The sequence below is a fragment of the Grampus griseus genome (assembly GCF_964374135.1).
Source record: "Grampus griseus genome assembly, chromosome: 7".
Taxonomy (NCBI): Eukaryota; Metazoa; Chordata; class Mammalia; order Artiodactyla; family Delphinidae; genus Grampus; species Grampus griseus.
In genome coordinates this window covers 109,984,088-110,009,690 of record NC_139001.1, presented here as the reverse complement: position 1 = coordinate 110,009,690, position 25,603 = coordinate 109,984,088, and the positions used below count along the sequence as shown (strand labels likewise).

Sequence of the window (25,603 nt, the reverse complement as noted above, 5' to 3'; positions counted from 1 at the left end):
GCACGGGCTACAGGCCCCCGGGCTTCAGTAGTTGTGGCACATGGGCTCAGCAGTTGTGGCTCACAGGCTCTAGAGCGCAGGCTCGGTAGTTGTGGCACATGGACTTAGTTCCTCCGAGGCATGTGGGATCTTGCCAGACCAGGGCTTGAACCCATTGTCCCCTGCATTGGCAGGCGGATTCTTAGCCACTGCGCCACCAGGGAAGTCTCTTTAAATCTTCTGATAGATAACCCCAGGGTTAGCCACTGCTACTGAGGGCCAAAACCAAGGCAAGTTTCTATGCCAGTTCCTCAGGCATCACTAGACGAGCCCAAATGCATAAATCCAAATGTTTTGAGGACAAGGTCAACACTACCCACCCTGGCACCAGCCAGCTGCTCCAGGAACTCAGCCAAGATGGTGCTAAGGAATCAGGAGTGGTAGTTGGCTTGTGCCTGCCCCTAACTTACAAAAGATCAGAAGCCTCTCCCTTCATGAAGTGCTCACAACCAGCACATGAAGTGCTGGTTGTTATAAGTGTCCAAACATGTTCCAGAGTTCCAAAGTAGTTTATTTCAATTGATCTTTCCAGCTTAATCGTTGACTCAGCAGAGTGACTGACCCCAGATCTTTGTAGCCTGTCATTTTGCTTGTTGTCATACCTACTCTGTATTTTTAAGTAACGTCATTAGGTGCATACATATTTAGGATTGTTAATGTCTCCTTGATTAATTGACTTGTATCATCATAGAATATCCTTCTTTTTCCTCTGGTAATTCTCATTGTCTTGAAGTTCACTCTGTCTAATATGAATATAGCCACACCAGTTTTCTTATTATTAGTGTTTGTGCGAGACAGTTCTTAATGTCAACCTATTTCTATTTAATGTGCATCTCTATAAATTGCTTTTTAAAATACAATCTGAAAATCTCAGACTTCTATTTAGAGTGTTTAAGACCATTAATATATAATGCAAATACTGACTTTTTCAGTTTAAAGACTACTGTTTAATTTGTTTTACTATTTATCTCCTCTACTTGTTCCTTTGCTTCTCCTTTCCTGCCTCTTTTGGGTTGATTTTTACATGTTTTTTTTTTTAATTGAAAATTAAAATTTTCCTGTCTCCTCTTGTTTTTTGTTTGTTTTGATTTTTGGTATAACTATATTTTTTCAAATGGTTGCTCTAGGGAAAACAATATGCTTCCTCAGCTTATCAGTTTATCTTGCATTACTGTCATACCAATTCATAATAATGTAAGAACATTATAACTCCCCCATCCTTTGTGCAATTGTCATGTATCTTACTTCTACATGTTATATACCCAAAATATAGGTAACATTTTTGCTTTAAGCAATCAATAGTCTCTTAAAGGAAAAATAGTATATTTACCCACATACTATTTCCAGCGCTCTTCATTCCTTCCTGTAGACATGAATTTCTATCTATCTGGCATCATTTTCCTTTTAGCCTGAAGAACTTTTACCATTTTTTTTTATAGTACATGTCTACAAGCAACGTATTCTCTTGACATTCAGTTATCCTGAAATAGTTTTATTTCATTTTCACTTTTGAAAAATATTTCCCCCACATAATGTTAAGACAGATTTTCTTTCTTTCAGCACTTTAAAAATGTTATTCCTCTGTCATGTTCTTTTTTCCTGATAAAAAGTCAGCTATCATTCTTTTCTTTTTTTAAATAAATTTATTTATTTATTTTTGGCTGTGTTGGGACTTCATTGCTGCACGCAAGCTTTCTCTAGTTGTGGCGAGCAGGGACTACTCTTCATTGCGGTGCACGGGCTTCTCATTGCAGTGGCTCCTCTTGTTGCGGAGCACGGGTTCTAGGCACGCAGGCTTCAGTAGTTGTGGCACGTGGGCTCAGTAGTTGTGGCTCACGGGCTCTAGAGCACAGGCTCAGTAGTTATGGCGCAGGGGCTTAGTTGCTCTGTGGCATGTGGGATCTTCCCGGACCGGGGCTCGAACCCATGTGCCCTGCATTGGCAGGCGGATTCTTAACCACTGCGCCACCGGGAAAGTCCTCAGCTATCACTCTTATTGTTATATCTGTGTATGGTATGTCTTTTTTGTTTTCCTGACTACTTTTTAAAGATTATCTTTGGTTTTCAGCATTTGACTATGACATGCCTAGGTGTGACCTTCTTTGTATTTATCCTGCATATGTGTGTGTGTGTGTGTGTGTGTGTGTGTGCACGTGTGCATGTGCATGTGTGTGCACTGGTTTGGGGGGTGGGGGGTAACACACAGTGAGGCCGGACAAAGACCAAGGGAAAAGCTAGAAGAGTTTTACAGTTTTGTTATATCACAGTTCACACCATGCAGGACCCCTCGGGGGAAGCACTAGGGTTGGTCACTAGGAAGAAGGCAAGGCAGGAACTGTGGGCAAGAGCTTTAACTGTGGTTTCCCCAGGAATGAATGGGTGAGGCAGGATAAGACTGGCTAATTTGAATATTTCAATAAGCTCTGGAGCATAGGAGATGTCCCTGCATGTCTTATATCTGGCCTTGGGCGATTAGGGTGGGTATATAGTGGCCCAGAGTTGAAGAGTCCAATAAGTGAAGTGGTTGAGGGCGTGGACTAGATTGGCTGTTCAAGAGAACTGACTGGCCTTTAGCCAGGGCCAAAACTGGGTCAAGAGAGCATTTTTAAGAAACTGTATTTCTGGAGTCACTAAGGCTCTTGGATCCATGAGTTGTTTTTAATCACACCTTGACGATTTTTGGCCAGTATTTCTCCGAACGTATCTGTTACACTGCTTGATACTGCCTCACAGGTTACTACATATATTCATTTATGATTTTTCTCAATCGTTTTTCCCTCTTTGCTTTTCAATTTGGATAATTTCCATTAACCTGTCTTCAAGTTCTCTGATCCTTTTTTTTTTTAAATTTTGCAGTGTTTAATCTTAAGCCTACCCATGAAATTGGTTTTTAAAAATTTCATCTCTCCTAAAATTCCCCACATCTTCATCCTTTGTATATATCCATTCCTATTGTTTCTTTAACATATTTATAATTATTTCCTTTTTAAATAAATTTTATTTATTTTTTGGCTGCAGTTGGGTCTTCATTGCTGTGCGCAGGCTTTCTCCAGTTGCAGCGAGCAGGGGCTACTCTTCATTGCGGCGCATGGGCTTCTCATTGCGGTGGCTTCTCTTGTTGCGGAGCACAGGCTCCAGGCACACAGTAGTTGTGGCTCGCAGGCTCAGTAGTTGTGGCACACAGGCCTAGTTGCTCCACAGCATGTGGGATCTTCCTGGACTGGGCATCGAACCCATGTCCCCTGCATTAGCAGGGGGGTTCTTAACCACTGCACCACCAGGGAAGTCCCTATAATTATTCTAAAATTCTTATTCAACAATTTCAACATCTTGGTTGCCTGCAGATCTCTTGACTTTTTCCCCCTTGTTTATGTGTCCTAATATTCATTCCTGTTTCTTACGTCTGATCTGTGATTGTATACTGGACATTCTGAGTAATACAGAGACTCTGGATTCATTAATTTTCCCATGAAAACTGTTGAGTTTTAGTAGGGAGTTAAGTTACTATTGGATCACCTTGATTCTTCGAAGGCTTGACTTTACACTTTATTAGAGTGGTTCTATTTTAGTTTTGCCCTTAGTCCTAGGGCCTAGACCCGAGTTCAGCGGAAAGCCCCAAATATTTACTGAGCCTCTCTAACTTGGTGGGACATAAACGCCAAACTTTCCCTCCCCAGCGCCAGACATCTTCTGAGCTTTTCCAGCCTTCCAGCTGTTGCTTTGTTTGGCCCTCTTGGAATCCTGCTTTGTTCAAGCATAATTTAGGAGTCAGGCAAGGATATGAGGGGAGTATGCACGGCAAATTCAAGGCTCTGTGGCTTCCTCCTTTCTGGGATTTTCTGCCTTCAATTTCCAGCTGCTTGGGCAGCCTCTGAACTCTGACTTGGTTCCTCAGCCCTGTAGAACAGCCACTTTTTGTTTTATTCCCTGTGGGCCACATGAGGAATAGTTGCTTAAATGTGGATCTTATCCAGTGTGTTTCTCTTCTTTCAGGGGTTGGGTCCCCTCCAGTTTTTGCCTGTCTCTGATCACTTTCCAGTGCATTTCAACAATGTATATCTATTTACTGGTTGGTCTGATACAATGCTCTTGCCACTGATGGAAGCCAGACTATAATCCAACTTCTTTTTACCTCTTTATCTGGTTGATGGTTATACAAGTGTGTTTACTTTGAAAATCTATCAAGGTGTATGTTTGTGTACTTGTACCTTCAAATGCTATACATCAATAGTAATATTTTTACAAGAAAAAAGAGGTTTCATGTGGGTACCCAGTTTAAAACCCCTCAGGGGCTTTCTGGTGGCTCTGGATCAACTCAGATCCTCACTCCAGCACCTCGCTCCTGGCCATGACTCCAGCCCCAGAGGTTCACTTGCAGCTCCTTAAATGAGATACACCAGCTCTCCAACCTCACTGTATCCCCCCTCCCTCATTCTACATAGATAGCGCCTACTGATTCCCCAAACTTGAGTTTAAGCATCCTCTCCTTGTAGAAGCTTTTCCTGACCACCAAACCCCTCGTTCCCTCCTCCACCGTAGGTGCCCTCTGTCATGTTCTCACAGCCACAAGGTCCCTCTGCCCAACCTCCACCTCTGCAAGCGCTCCCATTACACCAGCTTGCGGTGTCCAGTGAGCACCTGAATGGCGGGAACCGTAATCTTCAACCTTAAATCCAGCCCCAGCGTAGGAGCTCAGAGAATTTGCAAAATGAACAAAGTCCATGCCATCCTTCCTGTTACGGTTAGTGCTTCTGGGGCAGCTTGCCTGCGAGATCCTGCCTGGGGCAGTCCCCCAAACTTGGGGACCTCGGAAGAGGCCTGGGTGCTCCCCTGAGAATCTAGAGAATTGGCTGCACCTGGACCTAGCTCCTCAGCAGACAAGGCGTTCGGGTAAAGCTCTTCCTCCTGTCCAGGCCTGCTGCTTCTGTCAGATGGAGGGATGGAATTTCGAGCTCTAACGACTTACCTTTCCTAAGCATAAAAGCTGAATGACGGACCAGACGGTTTTAAACAAGAGAAGGAAAAGTTTATTGTGTTGAGCAGACCTTATCTTCATTACAGTACCAGGAAATTCATTCTCAATCCATTTCAGGCGCAGAGGGCTCTGTAGACGTTTACTGTCCCAGTGCTTGTTCCCGAGCAAGGGGCAGCACCTGGACCTTTGCTGCATTTAATGGAACAGGATTACAGTAAAATAGAAGAGTTACAAAGGTTTTTGTTTTTTTTTTTTAAGTACAGTTTCTTTAAAAATTCTAATATTTTTCTTTGTTTTTTCCATGTTTACCTTATTATTAGCAAAAACAACTGGTTGGAAACCACCGTACTTGATAATCTTTTCTCAAATTGCTGACCTTAGGTTAATGTATTTTGCCATTTTTATTGAGAAGAGGAATTACGTCCATTTCTCTGGAAATCTAAAAGGTGACACGTAAGGCAATGCATAAATTACAGGTGGGATGAAGGCCTTGCCTCAAACCCTAACTTGTGTCCTACTTACATCTGCCGCATTTGGCCTCTGTGTTGCTAGGTGATTGGAAAAGACTCAGGAGATGGCCTCACTTTCGGACTGCTTCTGGGGAGCATGCAGGTGCCTGAAGCTGATTTCGTGGTTTGTTTTTATAAGCTGTCAGCACTCAGTGACACCCTGAGAGAGAGAGATCCTCTACTCAGTGCCCTGACTCACCGCCACCCAGAAGCTTCATTTCTGTATTAGATTGAGAGATCAAAGACCAAATAATGAAAGAGAAATTGGTATCCTCCAGATACTCTGAAGTACCAACAAAGACCTGAGTTAATGACGTCGAATTTGTGGAATTCAGTCAGGTTACTACCAAAGTCCTAATAAAGATCCTTCCTCACTGTAGCAAGACTGGGAAAATAGGAATCTAAATTACAAAGGTTATCCCACCAGACTAGACCCAAAACAGCAATATTCAAGTTGATTAACCCTTATCATCCCACAAAAGTGTCCCCATAAAAATCAAATGCTTAAAAAACTATTAAAATTACACAATGGAATATATTTAAATAACTTTGCACACAACACACCCTGCATTCACTGTTACCAAGAGAAAGCTTCACCAAAACACTTCCACTTCCATGATATTGATACCACAGCACGAACATTTTACTCAGAAAAATGCACGAGATGTCCTCTTGAAACTCTTGAGTTGAATTATTTCTTTTAATCATCCATGACAGTTTCAGGAAAAAAAGAAAACTGCTTTCAAGCAGCCAAATTTACTCCCCAGGGGGTGTCGGGGAGGGGGAACCACCTTATGCTCGCTGCTGTGAGGGCGGGGTCTGACCCGTTCCAAGTTACGAGGTCAGTAAAGTGGAATTCCCAGCCGAAGGAAACTGGGATTTTCATTTCCCTTCCAGTCTCTTCTGGAAACCGCACTGCTGTCCCTGGCCGTCAGCCCCTTCACTCAGTAATCCTGCAACCAGACAGACGTTGTTCGTTCCATCAGACCTTTCACAAGGCTCATGATATGAGGGCGTGAGGACAGCAGAATCGATTAAGCTCCCTTCTTGGAAAGTACTACCTGATTTTCATGAAACCTTTGCTCCCCGCCGCCCCCCGAGCTGAGCTCACACAGTGCGTGGGCCTACCAGGTGTGCGTGTGCTTGGCAGGCAGGCCAACAGCTCTACGTTTCAATCTGAAGTGCCACTTTGACAGCTTCGGCACTCCCTCAGGCGTGCGGAAAACTGCCGCACCAGCGCTCTCAGCGGGGCAAGTATTCAGGACGCTTTTAAACGAAACACAGGCACGTCCCCGCAGCTCCGAGAGCAGGCCGCGTGCACCCGTTCTGACCTCCGTCAAACACCACTGTTCGCAAGATATAAAAACCCACACTGTTGCGTGTCGTTCTGATGTGTCACATTATGTCACATTGCTCTGGCACTGATTCAGAAAGAAAAGGTTTCCACTGTGGCATGATGAAGGGGGAAAAAGTCCATTATGTATGAAAAGATGGTTGAGAACAACGTACTGTGAGTAGCTTCCAGAAGCTTGCACTTCTCGGTAAAATCAGTTCATGTTTCTTGTGAAAAATCTCTCCTATCTTTCCCGTCACAATTTGCTTTCATACGGTAGAGAGAACAGACAAAGCTGACCAAGACCAAATTTTAGTGGCGGTATCATTTCCCAGGGCGCTAGAGGTTCGTTTTGCAAGTTGCTCATGCCACGCGAACCAAGATATTCCTGGCATGAGAAGGAGGACCCTAGGCCGTTTCAGAAGCAAGCGGGGTCTCGCATGTTTAGATTCAACTGTTAATAAGACTTAAATTTAGGGTGGTGACAAATAAGGGGCAACGAGGACACACACACACTACACAGAGAACAGATTTCACCTTCCTCATGAACGATACACGTTAAGAGCCCAGGCAGAAAGACGTGGAAAGGTGGCCTATTCCATGTCCCGAGGGAACCAGCGTTTAGAAAGCACATCCCAGTGACTTTTGTTATTTCCCGCTCAACCTCCCAGTAAATGAAGTGGGAAAACGCACAACTGCGCCCGTGGTTGTAGACAGAAGTGGCGGCGGCAGCGGCAGCCTCTCTGAAGGCTTAATTAACCCTCAGATGGACCTGAGTGAATGTTTGCCACTCTCATTGATTCTATCCCTTTAGCTGCTCTGACCAGGGGAGGAGCAGCGTGGGGGGAACTCACGCTAGAGCCTTTGTCAACAGCGACACCTCTGAGGGACCTTTGCAGTCTTGGATCGATTTATCTAAAAATCTTTCGGGCTCCCTCCTCCCCAGTTTTTTAATGGACCTACAAAAGCACGCTCAAAAGCTCCCTAGGACTAAGAGACTCCCGAGCTAACCTTGGCGTGTGAATATGGAAAAAATTAATTCCTCGATATTTGTCCTAAGACTTTGGAAGGAGGCACAGTCCACGGAGTGCTCTGCTGCTGTGCCCTGCAGCCTGGGCAGCCAGGGGGCAGGACCTGCAGCCTTACAGCCACGCAGGCCGACAGCACCTGCAAGACTCCTCGTGGGCGCCTCCCGGCTCTGCCCACCCAGCAGGAAAGGCTGCCGCGGAAGCGCCCTTCTGGGCTGCTGAAGTGAAGACACGAAAAGCCATGACCAAAGGGCCAAACCTGCTTCAAGATGCAACTCTGTGGAGTCAGAACGGGTGCAACACTGGCAATTTCTGCAAGTCAAAGGCAGCCCACCGCACTAAACTAAAAGGAATACAGAACAGTGTATAGAAAAAAGTGAATTACACAAGCAGAATCTCTCCCGATCTCGGATCTGGGAGTCTTCCGTAGAGAAAAGTCAAAGCCAACTTCCCCTGGGTCTGAGAGACGAAAATCCTGCGGAGAAGAAGAGGGTAAATGATGCGGTGACCGTCCTGAGGGAGCCCTGAGCCCTTCAGGATGGATCACTACAGGGGCTTACTATGGCTGTATCCAGTAAGGAAATAACAGGCTTCTTTTTTAAGAAAGTGGGAAGAGAAAAGCAAAGACTTTCACAACTTAAAAAACTGCTTATAAAACAATTACTTAAAACGTTCACTGGGGCTGGGTGGAGAATAAGGACAACGTCTTCATTTCCAATTAGTCACAACGGTGCCGACGGTCTATAAAAGAGGACGGCCGATCTCCGGTCCCCCTCGCCCTCACCCCAGCGTTCCAGAGCCTCCTACTCCTGACATTTTCCCTACCCTCAGCCCAACCCACCCCCATCCTAACCCCAAATTAACCTGCCCCAAGCCGAGCCTGAAGACACATGATTGTTGGTTGGGTTTCAATTTGACAGTGAACCTGATGCTGGGGAAGGGCACAGGGGAACGCTGGCGCAAACCCCGAGGTGCGCAGACTTTGGGCAAAGCTTCTGATGGCTGATGTGGGCGGCACCTGCCCTGCGGCCCAGGCTGCAGACTGAGCTCCGCTGCCCGTAGGCTGAGGTAAGGAAGGACACGGTGGCTCTGGCTGGTGGCTTCCCGAGACACTGTGGCACATGTGGGCTCCTGGGTGTGAGCACCACAGGGCTCGTTTTCTTCCAGTTGCCTCTGCCATCTTCCCCTCTGGTTAGAAGCCTGCTCTTTATAGAGTCCCCCAGAGATCAGCCCCTTGTCTTCCTCTGAGGTATGAATCCAGTGGAGCCTTGACTCCAGAGATCCAGAGCCGCCAGCGTGCAGGAGTCAGAATGAACAGTGCGGCACACCTGCCCAGCCAGTTCATCAGCAGTTGTATAGACAGATTGGAAAAAGCTAGCATTTAATATAAAAAGTGTTCTTCAAATGGTGTAATTCCCTATCCTCCTCTGGAGATCATAATTCTTCATGTTTCTGAGGTCCTACGGAAAAGGAGAACGATTGAAAAGAAAAGGAATTATTGTCAAGTTATAAAAGTACAGACTAGGGACTTCCCTGGTGGTCCAGTGGTGAAGAATCCGCCTTCCAACGCAGGGGACGCGGGTTCGCTCCCTGGTCGGGGAACTAAGATCCCACACGCCACGGGGCAACTAAGCCCGCGTGCCTGAGCCAGCGTGCCACCAACTACAGAGCCCATGTGCCCTGGAGCCTACGTGTCACAACTAAGAGCCCACAGGCTGAAATGAAAGATCTCGAGTGTTGCAATGAAGACCCGACACAGCCAAAAAAAAATAGTACAGCCTAGGCATTTTCTGGTACGAAACCTATTATTTGTGCCCCTACCTCTGCTGTATCTCTCTTTTTAAATTTTTAGGAGCTTTGGTTTAGTGTGTTTGTGTTATATTTTGAAAGCAAAAACAAACTAAAAAAGACATTTTTATCTTTAAGAACATGGAAACTACCTGCATACCCCTAACTCCATCTAAATATTGTTTTCACAAGTACGATATTTACTTCTAGGAAAAATGCACATATTTTTAGTCAGGAGTCTTCTTTTTTCACTTAATAACATATAAACACTTCCTATGTAGCAGTGTAGCTCATTTACTATTTTCTATTTTTGGGTGTTTAAAACTGTTTTTTAATGCCTTTGGTTTACAAGTAATAATAAAATAAATTTCTCCATGTACATAACTTTCTTCTTGCATTGAATTATTTCTTTCAAGGTAAATTCTCGAGAGAGAAATTACTGAGGATATAAGCACTTTAATGGCTCCTGACGATCGACTGACTGCCCTCTAACAAGGATTGTTCTAGTGCACAAAGCTTCAGCAAGGTTCACCCACAACAGGTTCATCGCCATCTCCCCCAACAAATGGCATTACCAATATGTACGCTTTTTTCTATGTAGCATGTATTAATGATAGATTCCTTTAATTTGATTACTGTTTCCTCAAATTCATTTATATTTCTGTTTTCCTCTTATTTAAACAGTATGTCTACATTCTTTGCCATTTATCTATGGAAATCCTTGAGGTTTTACTCATGAACTTAATTATTTTTATGGTGAATATCCAACCTTTTAGCTGTGATTTTAATATCATGCCATAGTCTTCAGAATCACTCAAGATCCATGTTCTATAATTGCTTTTTGAGAATTCGTTTTGAGCTGAATACATTAAAATCCAGAGCCCAGCTTATTAATGGGTTTACAAAAGGTCACTTTTGTACTCTAATGATTTTTTTAGATTGGCTACCATCTGAGATGTACATACAGTAGGGAAAACATTATATGAAGATTTAGTCCTCAGAATACTTTTTTCAAATCAATACGTTCTCTGTCTTGACCCTAAATGTGTTCATTCACTAGGAATCTGACAAGAGGTCCCCCAAATAATGGCAGGTTTGGCTTATGTATCACAAAACTCATGAACCTAAATAACAATAATCACAATGAAAGCAGTCTTTCTTCAAAAAAAGAAAGAAAGAGAAAGAAAGAAGAAAAAAAAGGGCAGCAATTGCATTAATAAATACTGTTTAGAACCCAACTGAATAAGGAAAGTGAACAATATACACTAGCAGATGTCAGGATGGAAGGATTAAATAACTGTTTCTTCTAGTCCTTTTATTCATTATTCTGCTTTTGCAACAAACAGAAATTAGACAGGCCAAGAAGTACTTGCCTAAAGCCAAGAGGCTGTACGTACCTTCCCGGCTCGGTTCTTGTGCCGGTGTGTCTTTATGAAGTGCTCCCGATTCCTTCTCCTCCTGAAAGCGTGTCTGTAGCTGTTTGATCTCCTGATCATAGTCCTGCCACTCTGGGACAATTCGAACAGCGGCCTCCAGCTTGGGCTCTTTGGTCATTGGATTATTACACTGTGAAAACCAAAATAACACACTTCAACTGAGCTGAAGGAAGGGTATGTTACACAGAATTCAAAGGTGTTTCTGTTCTTGGGTTACAGGTCCTTACTGGACAAAGAGAACAATACTGAGGAAGCAAACCATATTAGCAGAAGCAGTGTGGTAGTGAGTGGGCCGTACAAAGCTTCCGCAAAGAAGTTGTGGAGCGCTACTGGAAGGCAGGAAAAGAAACACTGGAAACATTACAAGGCACAGAGTGATCTGGAAGATCAGTGGTAACTTCACCAATTCTAAGTAGTGAAAACAACCCCATCACACACTGGAGGATTTGGCTTCCTGCTGAGGTTGCTGTAAGAAGTTCTGCAGTCCCTGAACTACACAGTTAAAGAGAAAGACTAAATTATCTAGTCATCCATCAGACAGGACTAAGATGCAGAAAAGAGCCACCGACAACTTACCAAATCAATTGTTTTTGCCCTTTTCTTAGAGGCATCGTCACACCATGTTTCACACCAAAGCCATTCTTGAGGGAGTGATTTAATTGGCACCTGGTGGATCATGTTATTGGGCAAATCCTGTTCGGAAGAGAAGATAAAACACAACAATCTAAAGTTCTAGGGTAATAAACAACAAGGTCCTACTGCAGAGCAGAGGGAACTATATTCAATATCCTGTGATAAACCATAATGGAAAAGAACATGAAAAAGAAAAAATATACATATGTATAACTGAATCACTTTGCATTGCAGCAGAAATTAACACCACGTTGTAAATCAACTATACTTCAATAAAATATAAAAGAAAATGTTTAGAAATAAAGTCCTAGGGGAAATTTAAATAAATGCACAGCAAATTAGCTGTTCATTACATATCACATGTCAATCACAAATTTTTAAAACAGAAAAGAGTCCGTACCAACAACCTTAGAGAAACTAAAATATTTATTTCCGGTGTTTTTAAAAACCACAAAGTTTAGAGGATCCATAAAACAGCTACCCACAATAAGCATCTGAAAAACTTTAGCTTAAAACTCACAAACAGCCTGCACCTAGATTCCCTCCATGAGGGCAATTCTAAGAAAAACAGTACTGCCTTCTAAAAGCCAAGTAAGCATCGAGTGTGGCTCTTGTACTTCAAGGGTTTGCTTCAAATAAGGAAGCTCTGAATCCACCTTGTCTGCTAAGGCTTGATCCCAAGTAGATGAAGCCCACATGTTTTCTAGCCAGCTGTACTCTATGCTTTGAAGCTTTTCTCTCAGAAAAACCTGTGCGTTTGACACAATAAAACGTTCCACTGTCCAAAGACACAAACAACCAATACGATCCGATAATTTCACTTCTGGGTATGTACACAAAAGAACTGAAAGCAGAGACTCAAACGGATACTTGTACGCCGACGTTCACAGAGGCATTATTCACAAGTCAAAAGATGGAAATAAGCCAAATGTCCATCAACAGATGAATAGCCAAACAAAATGTATATACATACAATGAAATATTATTTGATCTTAACAGGAAGAAAAGTTAGGTACATGCTACAGCATGGAGGAATCTTGAAAACATTATGCTAAGTGAAATAAAACAAACACAAAAGGAAAAATATTGTGTGATTCCAAAAGTACCTGGAATAAGCAAATGCATACTGACAGAAAATAGAATAGAGGTTACCAGGGGCTGGGGGCAGGAGAAAAGGGGAGTTAACTGTTTAATGGGTACAGAGTTTCTGTTTGGGATGATGAAACAGTTCTGGAGATGGACAGCTGCACATTGTAAATGTACTTAATCCCACTGAACATTTAAAAATAGTTAAAATGGTAAATTTTACCACAGTAAAAGATAATCAAGGTAAAATACAGATACTTTCAGACAACAGAAACTGAATTTGTTACTAGTGAACACTAAGTAAAGGACCACCTTCAGGCAGAAGGAAAATGATCCAATATGGAAGCCCAGAAATGCAGGGGAGAATGCAGAGTAACCCAAAGGGTAACTATGTTAGTTCAAATTTAAATAGATACTGACTGTATTAAACAAGAAGAATAACTTCTTCTGGGGTTTAAAATATAGACAGATCTAAAATACATGGCAACAAAGTATTTAGGTTGAGATAAGGATAAATGGAGTAATGAGTTCTAAGACAATGACACTCAAAATGTAGTCTGTGGACTGGCAGCACACAGTTTGCTAGGAATGCAGATTCTAAGGCCCAACCATATACCTACTGAATCAGCCTGTGGGGGATGGGGCCCAGGGCTTAAGGCTTTAATAAGTTCTTCAGGTGATTTTTTTATATATGCTAAAATTTGAGAAGAACTGTTCTGATGTTTTTGCACTGTCTGGTAGATGAGTAAAATACACTAATTAACATTAGCCTTTGCAAAGTCAGAAATGCATACTGTAATCTCTAGGCTAATCATTTAAAAATTACTTTAAGTGTATAGTTTAATAGAGGGAAAATGGAATTATGAAAAAATCCTCAATCAATCTGAAAGAAACTGACAGGAGAAAAAAGAAATACAGGACATATGGAATAAGCAGGACTATGGAGAAGCCAAACTTGTTGGTGATTACATTAACTATAAACGGACTAATGTTCAAATTAAATGACTGTCACAACCACATGAAAAAACAAACCAATATAAGCTATTTATAAGAAACAGAACTAAAACATAAGGATAAAGAATGATTGAGGGGCTTCCCTGGTGGCGCAGTGGTTGAGAGTCCGCCTGCTGACGCAGGGGACACGGGTTCGTGCACCAGTCCGGGAGGATCCCACATGCCGCGAAGCGGCTGGGCCCGTGGGCCATGGCCGATGAGCCTGCACGTCCGGAGCCTGTGCTCCGCAACGGGAGAGGCCACAACAGTGAGAGGCCCGCATACCACAAAAAAAAAAAAAAAAAAAAGAATGATTGAGAACAGAAGGATAAAAAAATATACCATGTAACACTAACTAAAAGGAAAACCAGCATAGCTGCACTAATACTAGATGAAGCACACTTTAAGCCCCTGCCCAAAAAGCATTAACAGAGATAATAAAAGGTTAATTTGTCAGACATATATATGACTTCTAAGTTTTTAGGCACTGAATGATAGTCTCTAAGCACATCAAGCAAAACTTGACAAAACCAAAGACAAGAAAGATTTCACAATATGGAAAGAGATTTTAGCACAATTCTCTCAGTAACTAATAGAAAAACACACAGACAAAACACACACAACAACATATCACTAAACCTCACCTAATGGACATACATAGAAAAACATTACACCTAACATCTGCAGAATATGAAACCAGTTGAAATGTTTACCAAAACTGATCATATCTGGGTCAGCTCAACAAGCAAAGCTCAACAAACTTCAAATGGCTGAGATCATACATAATACTTTCTCAGACTAGAGCAACTGGGCTAGAACAAAAAAAAACCCTGGAAAATCTCCATGTACACAGTGAATGAAACAAGAGGGGAATTAAAATATCTATTAATGAAAGCAGTAATGGAGGAACTGAGAAACACAAAAGACATATAGAAAACAAGCAGGAAATTGGCAGATGTAAATCCTACCACACTAATAATTACATTACATGTAAAGGGATTAAACTCTCTAACTGAAAGCCACATGGGCTGCCAGCTCACATCTAACAATTTAACAGATTAACAATAAGTATTACTCAAAATTACATAGAGCGTCAGGAATTCTTACACTGCTGATGGGAGTATAAATCAGAACTACTTTGGAAAACTGCTTGGAATTATCTAGTAAAGATAAAGATGGACCAATCTGATGACCCAGCAATTCAACTTGTAGTTGTACACACAACTGAAATACGTATACATGTGCATAAACGATGATCACAGCATTATTTGTAGAAGACAAAAATGGAAAACAACCCAAATGTACAATAAACAAAACATACTACCACTTCACACAACAATACGGATGAATCTCACTAACATAACATTAAGCAGAAGAAGTTAGACTCAAAAGAGTACATCTTGTATAATCCCACTGAGACAGGCAGAAAAAAACAGGTAAAACTATAGTGTTTAAGGATACATGTGTAAGTAGTAATTCAATACAGAAAAGCAATGGAGTGATTACCACAGAAGTCAGGATGCTGGATACTTCCGTTAAAGAGGGTGGCTTCTGGGATGCTAGTAATGTCGTATTTCTAAAACCGGGTGGTAGTACATGGACATGTGCTTTGTGGTAATGCACTGATGCATATGAATATGCAAATATTTATAAATTTTTGTTTTGTACACTCACTTTTCTTTATGGGTGCTATCTATCACAAATGCTTAAAAATGTTTAAGGCAGACTTAAGCAAAACAAAATATGTGAAACTATGTATCTAAAACGCAAACTATAATCTCACCTCTAAAAAATGCTTAGCATTAATAAACAGTGACTCATCCAAACTTCTTAAAAAACACCATGGTTGCCGATATGGGAAAAAATGGGAAATTACGATACTATATTCTATGCTATGAATCCTGAGCTAGTTAGTTCCTAAAGAAGAGAAATACACTGACCCTAGTAGGCAGAGAAACAAATTGATCAGATTAGCTGGGTACAAAACGAAAAGATAAGGTAATGGTTCTGAGTGGCAGTGTCCTCCTTCTATCTCCCTCCCCAAACCAACCTCAGGCCCATGACATTTTTCACCATTATGTCCTCTCTTGAGGACAGATAAAAGTGTCACACACACACACACACACACACACACACACACACAAATTCCTTTCCATGAAGACATAGAACACTGTCCCAACAGAGAAGGGAGAAGCAAATGCTACACTTCATTTTCCGACACAACACTGTATACCCATCACTGAAACGGTTAACCAAAAAAAGGGCCACTTACTTGATCAAGATTTGAAAGGCTGTTAGGATCCTGACTCAGACCTTGGTACTGTCCCCTGAGTCTGTCACCAGCAGCTATTTTCCTAAACTTCTTCAGATCCACGACATACAATGCACTGGACAGAGAAAATCCATTTGTTATAACCATGGATTATCGCAGGGAAAGTAACCACACTGATTAATGGAACAGATCACTAGGCAAACATTCTGGCTTCTCTTTGAAAAGGTAAGCTGAGGTCTACAGTGGAGCTCAGAGTCAGTCTGTGCTACTTCAAAGATGGCTAAGGAAGTTATTACAAAATCCATATTCTGGTACCACGAGCTCACTTTGTCACTGTTCTTTAAGTAACTGCCTTCCAAAGGAAATCATCTCTGACAAAAGATTCCTAGCAAATGTCAGCAGATTTGGTAATAAAGACTGATAACCATTAGTTGAAGATATCCTGATGATGTCTTAAATGTTATAGGAAAAGAAAATACACCCAAATATTACAGTTCTTTTGGACCAAGAACATAAAGTACAATACTGAAATCACCACACCCCAACATTTATCTCTACACATGCTGCTTCCTACATATCCCCCTACTCTCCAAATCACACTCTGCCCAGAGAAGATAATGTAGAAAAGCAACAAATGCCCAACAGATACATTCACTGTTTAACCTAGGAGTTCTAGGAATTTGTCCTACAGACATACTTGAAATATACACAATTATGTATTTAATTATTCACTACAACATTGCACGTCATAGGGAGACCATAAATAATATATACACTGGAATAATATGTTGATGTAAAAAGGAAAAAGGTCTCTCTCCACATGTGGATATAAAGTCTACTAGAGACATCAAGTGAAAAAAGCAAGGCACAAAACTATAAATAGGATAGTATATATTTTGTGTAAAAAAGAAGTCACAGTCGTTTACCTAAGAATTAAGAAAGTCTGGAAGGGCACACAGTAAATTAATAGAGGATTTTATCTGTTGTGGGAGTGGGAACTGGGAAGAAGGGAGACAGAATGGGGAAGATTTCTTTTCACTGTGTATTGTTTATAATTTTTATTTCTGAACCACGTTAATGTATTACCTATTCACAACTTTAAACATACAAAATTACTTTTAAAGAACATCAAACAACAGCATTAGAAGCACTCCTTCTTCGGCACCTGATATGATACTTCCGCCCGGATAAGTGACTGGCCCAGTAGCCTGACTTCCAGAACCTGTAGCCGTCCATCTCCTTGCGGCTGTCACAGAAAGGAGTGTAACCATATGGAGCACCGTCCAAACTGAAATCTCGCAGCTCTTTCAAATCTGTCCGCACAATCTGAAGAAGAGAGGATCACAGTCATCTGTTAAACAACCATGCAGACAGCAGGGTCCAGGAGATACGGCGGGGAGCTCAGGGCTCAGCGGCACAGGCAGGAGACCCAGCTCGAGCCTCGCTTCCTCCACTGATTAGGCTGACCGCCCTCACTAGCATGTCAAGACGCTTAGCCTGGTGCTTGGCACAGAGTATTTCCAAGCATTCAAAAAAAAAAAAAGCAGAAATAAAACAAATTAATAATTGATACATTGCACAGCCTCTCTGTGACTCAGTTTCCTCATCTAAAATGGAGATCTCACAGGGTTGTTGGGAGGATTACATGAACTAACGGGGAATGATGGGGAATGACGCCTGGCACACAGTAAGTGCTCAGCAAGGATTAAGTGTGATTATATTAGAACTAGGAAAGCGTGCTTCGGGTTGAGCCAGTTGCGGTATAAGTGAGCCAGAGGGGGCAGAATTCCCAAGAGCTGGATGAAGCTTTGTCCAAATGACTTGCACACATTACATCACTTCCATTCAGATGAGGAACTCAGGTTTCAGCCAGCTCAGGATAAGGAGAAAGGCTGTAGGGTAGAGGTACATTTACACTTCTTGAGTTTGTATGCTCTAAAATTTCTAAAATTAGAAATCTTAATTTTCTAAAATTAAGTGTGTTCCTTTTAATTAAGTCAAATCTTGACAGCAGGATGACCTTCTGAAGAGTTCCACATTATCAAGGCCACCTACTTGCACTTCCTCTCACTTACCCTTGTCAATAACTTCTAGCTTTTGAGCAAATAATTGGAGATGATGGCAAGCACTGTGCTAAACTGATGAATTTTCCAATTGTTAGTTTGTATGTTAAATGAACTAAATTTAAGATACAAAACTGCACACACAATGCAATCACAACTGTGTAAAAGAGGCAATAGGAACAAAGATGAAAAGGAGATATGTCGAATACAAATTTTAAAAGTGATCACATCTGGGTGATACATTTCCATATACTCTAAATAATGTAAACCAAGCATGTACTTTTCCATAATTGGAAAGATAAAATCATTTAAAAAAGGAAAGGAAGTCCAGTGCCTTTAATACAAACTGCTGAAGCGCAGTCGCTAAGAGCTTACCTGATCGGCATCCACAAACAGGAACTTGTCAACAACCAGCGGGAAGAGCACATCCAGGAAGAGGATCTTGTAACCCCAGATGATGCGCTGTTTCTCAGTCTGCTGATGAAGCCACCGGGGCCATTTGTACTGAACAAGCTCATACTGAAAATTGTACTTGTTTGCCATGTAAGGTATAAACTCCTATTTTGAGATACAGGGAACAACAATCATTTACTTTGATTAAGAAAAACAAGTAAGTCAACCAAGCACGATTATGGCACAAGTAAAACACATTTACCCTATCAGTGGTCTAACGAAGAAACGTGACCCTGACTCACTCGTGACTACATAAAAGAATACATATAAACTTTTGACAAATCCCCATTTTTTATGGCTTCTAATCACCACATGAGATGACAGAAATCTTTAAGTGAAGGCTTTTAGATAATTAATTTGTGTATGTGTGTCTGTGTGTCTGTGTGTTTAAGGGAAATGGACTTTATCTGTCGAAACTTGACTTCAGCAGAACATTTTTTTGAGCTTGATTTTAAGCCTTTCTCACCACTAGGTCTAGCCCGGGGAATGACACAGCAAACCCAAGTACTCTGAACAAGGCTGCTGCCATTAAGTCTTTCAGATTCTACATGTAAGTACTTTCAGGGGACCAGAAGTGAAGCACTTCTCTCGGAGAGATATTACTGAGTACATTCAAAGCTGCTTGAAGAAGAACAACAACAAAGATGCAAATAAATCAATTTAGATGACAAATACTAACTGATATAAAGCGGAAAACTTTCCAAGCGTGTTTTTGTTTTGCACAGATGATCCTTTACTTCCACAGATCACTGGGTAGTTGTTCATGACAGAACTAACCATCCTTCTCACTGGAAACCTGTACTGTGCTTTCTAATTAAACAAGGACATGCACGCTCAGAGGAGGAATGTTACTCCATGAAAACAAAAGATACAGACTCTCCTCCTATGTTATCCAAGCTTCAAATAAGTCATAATTTTGTGTTCAGTTTTATAACAACTATTCCCCCCAAACAGACCAGTCTGGAAGAATAATCAACATTGAATTATGCGGGTGAATCAGGGTAACCAAATACAAGGAAAATTTTTAAATCATACACATAATGTAGAAGTAGCAAAAAGTATATCACACTGTACGTATGTCCTTACTAGGAATGTTTTCCTTTTCGAAGCCTGAGAAACAAACCTTAAACGTGGGGGACAAGTAATTCTTCAAGAACCAGAATTTCACAGGAGTCTTGGTATTCTTCAGTACTGATAGCATCATTATGCTGTCAAACAAAAGCAAAAAATAATAACAATTGTCCAAATCTTTTCAATCTCAACAAAACCAAGGAGAGTCCATCAAGAGACCACTCAGTGTTCTTTGTGGCAGAGCTAACTGGTGGCTCAATTAGGCAAAGAGAGACCCTGAGTAGGGGACAATGGAAAACTGCCCTTATCCATCTTTACAGTGTTATCACTGGATGGGAAAGAAGGAATACTTATTACCTATAGTAATATACTGAACTGATAGAGGCACATGTTTTAATTACGTTACAGCTTTAAATAAACTGCTTCATGAACTGACACGTTAGTTAGGGTACAAATGAATCCTGGAGGCTGTGCTTAGCTGAGGACATCACCCTAAAAAGAAGCTGGAAAAGCCCGGTGGCTCTGCGTCACGGCACTGCCCCCCACGGCCTGGACGGGGCCTGCCAGGGAGGAGAGCGGGGCGAGGTAAGGGGACGGCAAGTGGTTACAGCTTCAGGATTCCCTACTTTGGAAACAAACAAAAGCAAATTTTGAGTCAAGGAATTTAATTAAATTCAGTTGTTACTGACATCTGACATTACTATTCTAGGTCAGATATTATTTCTTGGGAATATGAGGGCTAAACATGAGTAAAATGACATCTTGACTAGATTTGTAGTGGAAAATTACAAGGAAAAAGAACCCTGGCATTAGGAAAGTTACTCTCAGGCAAAGGCCTTCCTGACCACTGACAACAAGACGCCCTGAGGGCCTTTCCCCTGGCGACTGCTGTGTCAACCAGCCCAAGCCTGTGCCTCTCCTCCACTCTGGCTGTGTGACCGCAGGCGAATCCTTCCACCCTCTGAATCTCAGCCTGTCTATAAAACGGAATTAAGATCCCTCCTGGCTCTAACATCCTATGAATCTTCAGAAGGCAGGTCCACGGCCCTATTCCACCTCTATTCTCTACGTTAACCTCCTAATTTCCGGTTTAAGCGATGCTTGGTGGACAATTAAACACCACTCCTTATGATGTGTGCACAGTGATACTGAAATATGTTTATAGCCTTGTAATAGGTACACAGATGCATTTAGCTCCCCTTCATGAGGCTGGCTGGATCAAAACAAATACAATTATATATGGTAATCTAGTCACAACCCTTAGAGTGTGTCAAATACACAGAAGTATAACAGGCAGAATCCCATAAAACACGTACTCCCTAAATAAGAATCCTGTAACAAATCCATGCACACATTCTGAAATAACCAACATGACTAACCGAAGAAATCTTTCATAGAGATGACCAGATGCGACAGAGAAAATATTAATTATGTCATCTTTCTCTTGTTTCACTTCCTCAGTCTTCTGTCCTCCTGTAAAGCCCCTATAACAAGAAAGGTAAAAACAAGAACACTTGAAACACTGATACAGACACACTGCCCTTTAAGGGGAGAGGGAAGGAGACGGTGCTTCCCCATCCCTGTTCCTTCCCGAGAGCGCAAGGCCGGCAAAAGCAGCCCATAGGAAGAGAGGTGGGGATGGCTGCCCAACGAGAGGGAGGCTGCCCACAGGGTCTCGTGTAGCTTCAGGAGAAGACTGGACACAGGCTAGTCCACAGAATGCAAGACATACAATGGAAGGTTAACTGAGCAATTACCACTCAGCTCTCCAAATAGCGGACAAAATCCAACAGCAGTCAAGAACTAGGGCACAGAAGTAACCCCACCATGAGGGGACGATAACCTCTTTCAGTTAATCAGTGGGAAACACTCATCTACTCTAAGTACAAGTGCAAGATTGCACAGAGCAGAATCTGAAAAGCCCAAACAGGATTATTATACTCAAGAGAAGGGAGGGATGGTGCTTATATATCAGTTTTTCCTTAAAAACATTATTTCTTTATGATGCCAGTTTACCATTTGAAGGAGTCCCAAAATCCAGATTCATTCTCATTAGTTCCGTCGCTCAGCAAGTCTTCATTCACCATGTCTGCCTTCTTCTGAACCTGCAATCAGTCACACGTGATGGATCTGATTCCCCCTACTGGGTCTAATAGGCATTAGATGATCTTCACCGGACGCACACTGTGAACACTGTCAGCACTAGGGAGGGAATGATCCCGCCAGCAGGTACAATCCGCCCCGAGTCCAGACGTATTCAACAAACTGTGCTCATCATATCACATGAAAATCTTGAGTGAGGAGATAGCAACCTCTTTTAATTAGACAATAACTGTTTTCGGTTTGAAAAACGGGCAGAGAACCTTATGGTCTGAGTAAAATCAGAAGCACAATTCAGCAAGCTAACTGCTAGTTCTAGGGAAAGAGGGCAGCACACACGAGCCCTAACTGTGAGGAAGGAGTCATCTCATGTGACAGCCTTGTACCAGGGCTGACTAGTACAAACAGGGGTCGAATCTTCTCGACAGCACAGGGATCATTTTTCTGCTCAACCGTGTGCCGTCTGCTTTCAGTTTTACTGTGTATAATGATTATTTATCCCATAATACCTTTTACTTGAATTTAAGGCACTAGGAACTTCAAAATTCTGAGAACAGAAAGCAGAAGTGAAAAGAAATTAAATAATGCTACCATGTATTGCTGGTGTTGAAATTCTCATTGGCATTCTTTCCAGTCTTCTGAGAATAAAATCATGAATGATAATGTGAACTGTGGCTGTACAAGCAAAGCAGTATCTATGAAAACATCTGATGTAAAACGAGACTTGTATTGCTCACTGAGATAACCCAAAAGGCGCAATCTCTCAGGTGAAGAAAGCCACAAACTCATATTTAAAAAAGACATTTTGCATTTCAAGTGCATTCCTATAAACGCTACAGTAAAAGTCCAAAGGTGAATTAAAGTCTTGGGCTGGTTTCTTTCTTTTTCCTTCAGCTTTACTGAGATGTAATGAACAAGTAACACTTGTAAATTTAAGGTATACAACGCGATGACTTGGTATAGGTATATATTGTGAATATATAATAACAGCACAATTTCTGGAGTTAACACATTCCATCACCTCACATAGTTTGGGGCTGGTTTCAAGATACGTATTTTTACATAACAGCTACTAAATACCTAGTTACTGCTATTTTCACTAACTTTAATAGAGTGGCTGCCTTAGTATACCAAACTCACCTTCACTTTAATGATTTTGCTTTTGAAGGTGCTGAGGACAACAACAACTTCAGCGGCATCAGGTGGAGAATCTGTACCGTCGTGACTTAGAAAAGGAAGGAAGGAAGGAAGATGGATGTCACAAACCACAGGCCTCAAAATGCAGTAAATGGTCTGATATCAACCCCCCATATCTGTCCATCGTCTTTATGTGATTTCTGAACAAATTATTTTCCAATCTGCAGGAAACCCCTTCAAGCTACGCAGAAGCACTTGTCAAATTCTCTATCCTTACACGTTGAGTGTGCCAATCGGTCACAGCCCAAACGTCCTTCTTGAGTCCCTCTTCGAATGACCTTCCATAGAGTGAGAGGCTCCCGGTGCTGGCAAGCACATCGTGAGCACGGAACCACTGTCTGTGTTCACGAGGTCTGAGCCAAGCACGGCGCCCTTCGATAAAGGAGCGCCTGGGGGCCTGGGCCCCTGCACCGTCACCGGAAACGCATCACTACTGCTCTGTAATGGGCAAGTAGCAAGACATGGCTCTACTTCAGAGTTTTGTAAACGCTTCTACTCTGTCCTTCCTGGAGGCACACAGCCAAGCCTAGGCCCTGCACTCAATCTGGCGCCCATCCTCTGGAGGAAGAACTCTAACGAGCTCTGTCTGCAAGCAGACAGGGCAGAGGAGGAAAAACTGAAAACAGTATTTCCCTACTAATCAACTGTAATGCCTAAAATTACCAGTCACCAAATTTTAATGTGATAACTACAGAAAGCCACGATAGAACATGAATTCACTGTCATCCAGCAGAGAGCAAAGTTCTCAGGCAAATGTGAGATCCTGACAGGGAGCATGAAACATTCCAGAGCCTGGGAAGCAAAGGGGGAAGAGAGCCTGCGACTGTGAGGTGCTGGCCACCGTAGGAGGCCTGGCCAGGAAAAGGGCACACAGCAGGGACGGAGTTTAGAAAGACAACACATAAGCTTTTGGGGAAAACATTAATAGGCGAAAACCCTACTATGTACAATGAAGATTTTACTATAATACAAAAATCTTCTACTTTCTTGGTAAGAAATGTGCAGAAATCCACAAAGCTTTCATGTGGGTCAGTAAAGACTATGAAGCTACAATGAAGACACAACAGGATGATGTTCTCAAATAAACTCTAATGGAAATCATTCCCGAAATGAATTGGCATGAAGTCTTCTCACATAGCCTAATACTAATTTAAATTGTGTTAAGCAGAATTTAGATCACACCTTTTTAAAAGGCAGTATAATTTTTTTAAACTAAGAGTCACTTGTAGCAAATCTTAAAGCAAAAAGCAGGCTACCGACAATGCTCTGGGAGTACCTTCTGTACCACCTCAGGCCTGGAAAGACAAGTGCTCGCACCAAGGTTCCATGGCCAAAGCTTACATGTCTTGTCAATCTGCAACTCACTCAGGGTAGAGAAATATACTATCCAGGGTTGAAAAGTCTGACTGTTCTTCATTTCTTTTCTCCTTTCTTGAAATGACTCACTTTCTCATCTGCCTATGGTTTTCATCACAGTGACAGAATGATTTCATCCTGGGATACTGTTAGTACGAAAGAATGACCGAAGAGTCAAACTTGACTATATATATTGTTAGTATTTACACTGCTTGTTATCCAATTATACCCTGACAGGGCTCCCACATTTAATTTCCTAGAAAAGCACCGTTTCATCACACATACAATTGCAAATTAAATTCTCATTGCCTGGGTAACTGCCAGTGCAGTATTCAATTCAAGCTGATTCTCATTGCAGAATGTTCTAAAAAAAATGTACCTGCATCATTTAATCCTACCTGTAGATTCTATAAATGTCTTCAGAACGTCCCTTCCTTAGTCTGAGAATCCAAGCTCCTGGGTTGGCTTTTAACTGAAAATAGCCCTAGGACAAGAAGACAAGACAAATTTTAGTGCTCTTAAAAACATCAAAATGCTGTTTCTGAGGGACAGTTATTTCTTTTTCTGAAATATCAGTCACCTTTATTTTAAATAAGATTGTTAACAAACGAATGCAACTCTTAAAATCTACATATTAGAAACACTAGCAAAATACTGGCCCGTCAAGCCAAGAAGCCTGCCCTTTAGCTGTACTTCAGTGAAGAAGCAACGCATGATGTGTGAATAAGCTTCAAATCTCAAAAGGAAAAAAGAGAAAGAAGGGAAAAACGCTGTTGGCTCATAAGCAATACTTTTTCAGGAGCCAATCTGGTTAGAGTAGAATATTCTAGCATGTTTTCTTTTAAGTTGTCTTAAAAGAAAAAGTTTTTTTTAAGTTGTCTTAAAAAGAAAGTTGTCTTAAAAAGAAAAATTCAGTCCATCATGAATTTTAATCTCCCTCATGTTCAGAATGCTAATTGCTCTATCATAAATCGCAGTGCCCAAATTAACATGACTGAGTATCACCACTGGATGTACTGATCGTTTACCAGATTAGCCATAACAATAGTGTCCACGATGACTGGCTGGGCTGAAGTTCCTAAGGTAAACTGCAGTCCCCGTGGGGGCTGGCCGGTGGTGATGTCATAGCAGTGACCTTCCAGTAACAGGTACTCCAGCTCATACTCAGCAGCCACTACGCTGTCCACCTGCAATATCAAAATTAAATCACTTGAAGACCACTCAGCAATAAAAAGAAACAAAGTACTGATACATGCAACAACATGGATGAA

The 25,603-nt window shown here is 41.8% G+C and overlaps 1 protein-coding gene across 2 annotated transcripts in view; it reads right to left on the bottom strand.

Annotated features, from left to right (window-relative positions):
• Nucleotides 1–5,064: 5,064 nt before the first annotated feature.
• The window catches only part of UGGT1 (UDP-glucose glycoprotein glucosyltransferase 1), a 123,088-nt gene continuing 102,549 nt past the window's right edge, over nt 5,065–25,603 (bottom strand). For both annotated transcript variants that reach the window (XM_082657726.1, XM_082657727.1), the window contains exons 30-41: nt 25,361–25,519; nt 24,731–24,816; nt 22,920–23,004; nt 21,696–21,784; nt 21,059–21,163; nt 19,732–19,816; nt 18,531–18,713; nt 17,258–17,418; nt 16,093–16,207; nt 11,685–11,801; nt 11,070–11,238; nt 5,065–9,344 (exon numbers count right to left, since the gene is read on the bottom strand). In XM_082657726.1, the coding sequence (XP_082513852.1) occupies nt 9,319–9,344; nt 11,070–11,238; nt 11,685–11,801; nt 16,093–16,207; nt 17,258–17,418; nt 18,531–18,713; nt 19,732–19,816; nt 21,059–21,163; nt 21,696–21,784; nt 22,920–23,004; nt 24,731–24,816; nt 25,361–25,519 (1,380 nt within the window). In that variant the 3' untranslated portion in view covers nt 5,065–9,318. The remainder of the gene's footprint in view (nt 9,345–11,069; nt 11,239–11,684; nt 11,802–16,092; nt 16,208–17,257; nt 17,419–18,530; nt 18,714–19,731; nt 19,817–21,058; nt 21,164–21,695; nt 21,785–22,919; nt 23,005–24,730; nt 24,817–25,360; nt 25,520–25,603) is intronic.